Genomic DNA, 8,255 nt, shown 5'->3' with positions numbered 1-8,255 from the left:
GTTCGTTGGCCAACAGTTGGCTTCGTACACTTTCTCACTTCATCCTCAAGCGCTTAATCTTTCACCCAGTTTTCTAGGTCAATCGCTCTGGGTCAGGCAGCCAGCAGCAGCACTCAGTGTCTGTCCTCGGCCTCCCTGCTTCAATACTACTGATTCAATTACCCACTTTTGTTAGGTAGTACTGAACGAAAAAGAAAAACCTTTCTTTTCCGCTGTCGTGCCTTTCTCGCTCGATAACTTATCCCCAAGTCACGGAGGGCGCTTGGTACAGTGCTTGATCGAATATCGGAGTGTTAACTCCGAAGCTCTGCTGGAAGTAGTTCAAGTGGAAATAGGAACATGGGCAAAACGACATTTTAAAGCCTCATGAACAATGCGTTCGTTTAGATAAATAGCCCTTAAGAATGTTAGTCCATATTTAAGGCTAAATCTGCTGTCGAGTCCTGACTGAGGACTTTCGAAGGCGAGTCTTGAGAGAGAGCGTCCATGAGCTCAGTAATACATTCATGTCCCACACATCTCCCTTTCTCTCAGAGGGCAAACAAAAGAAAACCTACTTTATCTTAAGTTTATTGTTTATTGTTTATTGTATAAAAATCAACGGATCAAATTTAGATCCTAATGATATCTTAATTATAGGTTACATATTAAAATTAACGTAAATCTACATTTCTCTTGATTTGTTCAATATGTTTCTACGGAAAACATTTCTGGGAACGCCAAAGTCAAAGTACTCCGAAAAACGGTTGAAGGTTTTTAGGATGCCTATAAGAGCGCTGTTAGCCCCATAGTTATTCAGCCGAACAGGAACGTAGAGTTGCAGATTCTGGTTTCTCAATCCTCGCGGTCGCACGTTGAGAGGGATAGCTTCCAGCAGCACGGGACAGTCAATCCTCGATGTGAGAAGATCCGCAACAACCAAAGCACGTGTAGCGTTTCTTCGGACTTGAAGCGTGTCTAAGTCTATCAGCTGGCAACGATTCTCATAACTGGGCAAACGAAAAGGATCTTGCCAGTTCAGGTGTCGAAGGGCATATCTCAAGAAGCGCCGCTGTATAGCCTCGATTCGTTCAACTCCATTTTGGTAGAAAGGGCACCAGACAGCAGAAGCATACTCAAGTACGGAGCGGACTATGCTACAATATAAGCTTTTAAAGCAGTACACATCTTTAAATTCTCTAGCCACGCGAAACAAGAAACCAAGATTTCTGGAGGCTTTGTCTACCACGTAGTTCGTGTGAGTCTTAAACTCAAGCCGTTGATCGAGAATAATACCCAGATCATTGATTTGGTCAACCCGGGAGATTATTTCATCCCCGAGAATGTACTCAGCATAAAGAGGGTGTCGCTTGCGAGAAAAAGTTATGATCGAGCATTTACTGCGATTTAGCGGCAGGCAGTTGTTGTCGCACCAGTCAGCAAAAATGTTGAACTGCCGTTGCAGGAAATCGATGTCGTCTTTACCATTGATGGTGTGATATAGTTTCAGATCATCGGCATAAGCGAGTTTTGGACCATCGAGAAGCGAGAGAACATCATTAAAATAGATGACGAAAATTATCGGTCCTAAATGGCTTCCTTGTGGCACTCCGGAAGAGCCGAGAAACTGTCTCGAGAAGGATTCTCCAGTGTGAACGGACAATTTTCGTCCCGTTAAGTAACTCCGAAACCACTCCATTAAAGATCCACAGAAGCCCAAGCGACCTAGCTTTGCGAGAGCAATCTCGTGGTTCACTTTATCAAATGAAGCAGACAAATCTGTATAAATAGCATCGGTTTGGGTCTTCATGGCAAAGCTTTCTTGTACGAAAGATGTGAACGTCAGTAAATTTGTGGTAGTTGATCGTTTAGGCATGAAACCGTGCTGATCGTTTGAAAAGTGGTGCTTGCAGGAATGAAAAAATGGGATCCAACACAACCAGCTCAAACAGTTTTGCAATAGCACACAGAGCTGAGATACCACGGTAATTGTTAATATCTTTCTTATCTCCTTTTTTGTAAACAGGAAACATATATGCTTCTTTCCACAAAGCGGGGAAGATAGCGCCGTCCAGTGATGCTTGAAAGATATGCCTGATAGGTGTTAGCAGATGAGGCATAAACCGTTTCAAAAAAGTAGCTGGGATTCCATCCGGGCCCTTAGAAGTAGAGTTTTTGAGTTTGGCGGTTGCTTTTAAGATAGCTGCATCGTCGACAAGAATACCATTTAATGAAGAGCCTAGAGGTGAGACATTACTCACAGCCCTGGTCAGTTGTTCTGCAGAAATGGACCCGCTTGTGAAAATGCTCGAAAATTTTTCAGCGAACAGATTACAGATTCCGGGGTCAGTGCTAGCAATATCGCCGTCCAGGTACATGTGGGACGGAAGTCCGGATTCTTTTCGCTGGCTTTTGACATACTTCCAGAACGACTTCGGACTGCTCTTGAAATTTCGTTGTAACCGGTTCAGATATGCTAGGTAGCAACGTTTGCTGGCTTTCTTATAAGCAGAGTTCAGTTTTCGGTATTCATCTTTCGTGTTGAGGCACTTGTGCTTATTGTAGTTTCGGAGAGCGCACTTTTTAGCAGTTTTCTGTCGCCGTAGTTCTCTAGTAACCCAGGGAGTTCGTAGATCACCATCAACGCTGCGTTTTGGCACATGGCGATCGATAGTGTAGTTGAGAATATTTGAAAATTTTTCGGCAGCTGCGTCAGGATCAGAAAAATCTAGTTCATCTTCCCAATTGATAGAATCCAGAACGAGGGAGATTGCTACAAAGTCGGCATTCTTGAAATCATGATACAAGGATCTTGTTTTCTCTGCGGGAGCAAATATCCTGGCAACATCGATTGAGATCACTAAGGCGGGGTGATGTGGGACAGGCTTAACAAGGGGAGCGGGAGCTAAATCGATTGTTGGATTTCTAAACCCTTCGTTGACAAAGCAAAGGTCGAGCAAACGACCGTTTTCGTTTTCGATATTGTTGATTTGACGCAGAGTCGCTGTACTTAAACTATCTAAAAAGATGTTGGAGGATGCCGAAAACGAAGAACGTATGGGATCCGGAAACAGAAAGCCACTACGCGAAGTACACCATTTCAAACCGGGCAAGTTGCACATAGAGCTAACTTTGGTGAGGCAGCGCGAGAAAGATTCAGCTAACACCTGATCTCCGGAGCGATCGGGAGGCACGTACACTACGCACAAGTAAAGTTTCCGGTCGCCGAGGTCGATGCGGGTCCATAAAAGTTCCAAATCATCCCAGGAGTTGTCTTCGATTAGCATAGATGGGAGTTCAGATTTCACAGCAAGTAACACTCCACCTCCGATTGACTTTTTGCTGTTTAATTGACTACGGTCGCATCGGAAGACTGCATAGTCCGGACTGATAATCTGACTGGAAAGCGTGCGGTCGTTCAGCCATGTTTCAGTGAAGGCGATGATGTCATAGCTGGAGCACGATGTAGCAAGTAGGTAATCGACAACACACGAATTTACACCACCGACATTCTGATAGAAGCAACTGATGGAGTCAGACGATTCGGGTGCAAGACGGGAACGACGATTACTGGAAAAACAGAATTTATCACGCGGAGAAGAACGGTCAATGACAGCATACTTGCCTGAAAGTGCAGGCTGGAGAACCCCTTCGCCACAGACGAACTCAGGGCCGGGACGACTGATGACGCAGGCAGGAAACAGCGCGACTGAGTCGAAGGGATCAGGGGTCTCCGTAATTCCTGATTCGTTGCGCCCCGGAGCTGGAAACCCGGTAGATATAGTAGCAGGAGCGTCGTATGGATGATTTTGCGAGATGGATCTGTGGTAAAGCGGAAACTGGGAACGCAAGCAGGATGGTTTGATCGTAATGGGGTACTTGCCTGGAAAAGTGATCTGGAGAAACCCCTCGCCTCCAACGAACTCAGGGCCAGTTTAAGCATAAACAAAATGTTCAGGAAAAAAACGCTGTTATTTCTTCAAAAGTGCATTATTTGGCCTCACGTTGATTCTGTTTGACTTTGTTTTACATTCAGTATTTAGAATAAAGTCAGAGCACCAAATGAATTTGGTATTCTTCAACATATTAAACATGAGTCGAAAATGTACTTGATATGGTTCGTGGTTTGGTCGCTGGTTCGATTTTGACATGTTTGATTTCTTTTTAACTAACAATCCTAGTGAGCATAAGTTCTGCTGATAGGAGTAAACGATACTTCTCATTAATATAGGATATTCCTTAAGAATTGTAGTGCAATCCCTGTGAAGTCGTATTACAATCCCACTTGCGCTAATGCTAAACCATCACCTAAACTCGACAGCGATTCTATCTCCAATCTCGGCTTAATTGCTTAAGTCCGATATTCATAGTTGCTGATATACATCTTGTAATATATCTAACAGTGCTCTACACTTATCCCTTCCCTTGGATAGAATCAGAAAAGGAAAAAAAAATCATAAATTGATTCTTTTTTTGTCTTTTCTCAAAAATTTCTTTACATACCACTTGAATCACGGTTATAAGTATACGAAACCATCAAAATTAATTAATTTAATTCATTAAAGGATTGTGGATTTCCTTTTCCTTCTAAATAAAAACAGTAGCATATCATTAAAAAATACTGACAATATAAGCTATTGAAGATTGGAGAGGGTCTTATTTCTCATGTGAATGATTTGTCCTTTTTATTATTACCAGCTCCAAAATGAACACGTTCGTCGCATTATTGCATAAAATTTCGAGCCATTCACTCGTGCGCTCAGTGATAAACTTTCTATGCACGCAAATGTAATTCTGCTTTTCGCTTGTGCTTTTCATGCGCTTTTAAAGTTGTGTTATCATGGTTCTTATTAATTAGTTGTCCTCGTAACGCCTTCCTAATCAGATGGTTAGACTGGTAATCCCAATAAGCTGTCTCTGATCATTAACACTCTCTACAAATTTTGCTTAACACAATCTGCAACATGAAACAAGCCATCTTTTTTCCAGCCTGCGTCCTGATACGCTAATTTTCTTCAAAGTGGTCCTCCCAACACATTTTTTAACTTTTCCTGTCCTCCAGACACGCATTCAATTTTCAGCTATCCTTCCAATTCGTTATAATTTTTAAGTAGTCTTCCCAACACACATTATGATTTACTTTTGCTGTCCTCCCAGCATGCAGTCAATTTCATCTGTCCAGCCGACGCGTTGATCTTTTTCCAATGTGGTCCTCCCAACACACTTTTTGATTTACTTTTGCGGTCCTCCCAACACGCAATCAATTTTCAGCTGTCCTGCTGGCACGCTGATCTTTTTTTCCATAGAAATCCTCCCAACACACGTTTTGTTTTACTTATGCGGTCCTCCCAACACGCATTCAATTTTCAGCTGTCCTCCCGACGCGCTGAGCATTCTTTCAGAGTGGTCTTCTAAACACACTTTTTTGTTTATACACTCACAATTTAGTAAGCTGTCTAAACTCTAAACTACAAAGAAGCTCCAACATTTCTGAACCAAACCGCACAAAATTACCAGAAACAATTTTTCTTCAATTTTCCTAGTTTCTGGTAATTTTGCAACACTGAAAATTTTTTGCGAAGCGCAGACATTGCATCTAACCATCACCTCGTCATTGGCAAAATACGACTGAGAGTTTCGCGTGTCCAACGCTGCGAGGAGAAAGTCGGGTGTCGATACGACGTCCGCCGGTTGGAGAATCCAGAGGTGAAAAGGGCATACGTTGAACAGCTAGAATCCCGAGCCTCGGAATTGCCGACAGACGGAACAGTCGAAGAACAGTGGTGTGGAATAAAGAATGCCTTTATCACGACGAGCCATGGTACTCTCGGTAAAGTTCGTGGAAGAAGAAGTGAATGGATGTCGGATGAAAACTGGAGGATGATCGATGATCGGAGAAAGGCGAAAGTCGGAATTGAGCAGGCATGTACCGGGTCAGCCAAAGCAGCCGCCCGCTTACGATATGCGGAACTGGAAAAGGCAGTTAAATGAGCTTGTAGACAAGACAAGAGAGCCTGGATAAACTCCCTAGCCCCCTAGCCGAAGAGGAAGAAAGAGCCGCCGCCAATGGAGATATCCGATTACTTTATGACATTTCTCGCCGCCTCAGTGGTGCAAGGACTAATGCAAGAATGCCGCTGAAAGACCGAGCAGGTCAGTTATTGACCGATCGAACAGATCAGCTCAAACGATGGACTGAGCACTTCGAACAAATCTTTCGAGTCACGAATAGCGATGACTAACAGAACCCGCAGCTCGAAGCGCCAACAGTAAGTCGCATAAATGGCGTCAACTCGGAAGCGCCGTCGCTCGCTGAAATAGAAGCGGCAATCAAAGACATGAAATCCAACAAAGCACCTGGGATCGACTGCATCCCTGATGGAATGCTGAAACCCTGCCATGTCAGCACAAGTGTTGCACCGTCTTTTCGCTGACATCTGGGATACTGCAACATTCACGGCCGACTGGATGCAGGGTATCCTCGTAAAGGTCCCGAAGAAAGGAGACCAGACAGAGTGCGGTAACTGGCGAGGCATAACGTTGATTTGTACAACCCTCAAAGTACTCTGCAAAGTGATCCTGAACAGGATCCAGGAAAAAATCGACGCTACATTCCTACGGCAACAAGCTGGATTCCGATCCGCACGATCATGTGTGAACCACATCACAACACTACGAATCATACTGGAACATATCAACGAATTCCAGGACTCTCTTCTGCTAGTGTTCGTTGATTTCGAAAAAGCATTCGACCGACTTAACCATGAAATAATCTGGGTGGCTCTAAGGTGAAGAGGAGTACCAGAGAAACTAGTCCATCTCATCGAAGCACAATACGAGGCATTTTCGTGCAAGGCTCGCCCAAACACAACCGGACATGCAGAGCAAACTTGACGACCTCACCGAAAATTCCAAGGCAGCAGGTCTCAAAGTCAATGTCGAAAAGACCAAGTCGATGGAGATCAACACAGAAAATCCCTCCAGTTTCATGGTTGCTGGGCAACAAGTTGAGAAAGTGGAGTGCTTCCAGTATCTTAATAGCCAGATTGTAGCCTGATGGTGGTACCAGTAAAGATATCGAAACCCGGATAAGAAAGGCCCGTTTTGCATTTGCGAGTCTCCGAAACATCTGGCGGTCACGCCAGATCTCTCTACGAACGAAAATCCGAATCTTCAACTCAAACGTCATATCCGTATTGCTGTACGGGTGCGAAACTTGGTGCACATATGCGGTGACGACGCGAAAACTGCAAGTATGTGTAAACCGCAGCCTGCGGAATATCATCCGCGCTTGGTGGCCTGGCAACTGGATCTCGAATGAGGAACAACATCGCTGGTGTCATCAAAGGGCGCTAGAAATCGGGATTGGAGAACGTAAGTGGAGATGGATTGGGCACACGCTGCGAAAAGATGAAAACGAGATTTGCAGAGATGCGCTAGACTGGAATCCAGAAGGACATCGAAGGCGAGGCAGACCCAGAAATTCGTGGCGGCGAAGCCTAGCCGCTGAAATCCGAACTGTCGATGAGAATCTTGACTGGGACCAGGTGAAGACGCTGGCTCCGGATCGTCAACAGTGGAGGTCTTTTACCACGTCCCTATGCACCGGAGGATCGGCGCGGGATCACTTAATAAATCTCACATGTACTTCGTCTTGGACGTATTAATCATCAACCCAATCCTTCCTGCTTCGCGTTTCAGTTTGCGGTAGATCTCTTCCACCGCTGCAGATGATATGCCAACTATATCAATATCATCATCGGCAAAGCAGATAAGTTGACTTTATCTCTTGAAAATCGTGCCCCGCATTTCGCCCATCGCTCGTCGAAAAATACTTTCTAGCGCCACGTTGAACATCATGCAGGAAAGACCATCACCTTGTTGAAGCCCCCTGCGCAATTCGAATGAACTCGAGAATTTACCCGAAATCCACACACAACACTACGTTCCATCCATCGTCGCCTTGATCAGTCTGATCAGCTTCCCGAAAAAGCCGTTCTTGTCCATGTGCCTTCCCCCACCGTCTTGATCTCCTGCATGTGCGCCGTTCAGGTGTCAATCGAAGTGCTGCTTCCACCTTTTGATCACCTCACGATTGTCCGTCAGGATGCCCCCGTCCTTATCCCGGCACTTTTGCGTAATCTACCGCGACATCAGGTAGCTAGTCGTGCGATATTTACGTGTGATGTTCACTAAGGAGAGTTTTGGGCGCAAAAAGCGAAAACTGAATTGAATGCTCGGAAAAATCGTGATATCACATCTAACTAAATATTTTA

The 8,255-nt window shown here is 44.7% G+C and overlaps 1 protein-coding gene across 1 annotated transcript in view; it reads right to left on the bottom strand.

Moving 5' to 3' along the window:
* Positions 1–238: 238 nt before the first annotated feature.
* The window catches only part of LOC129742204 (uncharacterized), a 16,984-nt gene continuing 8,967 nt past the window's right edge, over positions 239–8,255 (bottom strand). The window contains exons 2-3 of the mRNA XM_055734066.1: positions 2,241–3,549; positions 239–310 (exon numbers count right to left, since the gene is read on the bottom strand). Of these exons, the coding sequence (XP_055590041.1) occupies positions 239–310; positions 2,241–3,549 (1,381 nt within the window). The remainder of the gene's footprint in view (positions 311–2,240; positions 3,550–8,255) is intronic.

The sequence above is a fragment of the Uranotaenia lowii genome, chromosome 2, assembly GCF_029784155.1.
Source record: "Uranotaenia lowii strain MFRU-FL chromosome 2, ASM2978415v1, whole genome shotgun sequence".
Classification (NCBI taxonomy): Eukaryota; Metazoa; Arthropoda; class Insecta; order Diptera; family Culicidae; genus Uranotaenia; species Uranotaenia lowii.
Note: the sequence above shows the minus strand (reverse complement) of the source record. Positions and strands in the feature narration are given on the sequence as shown.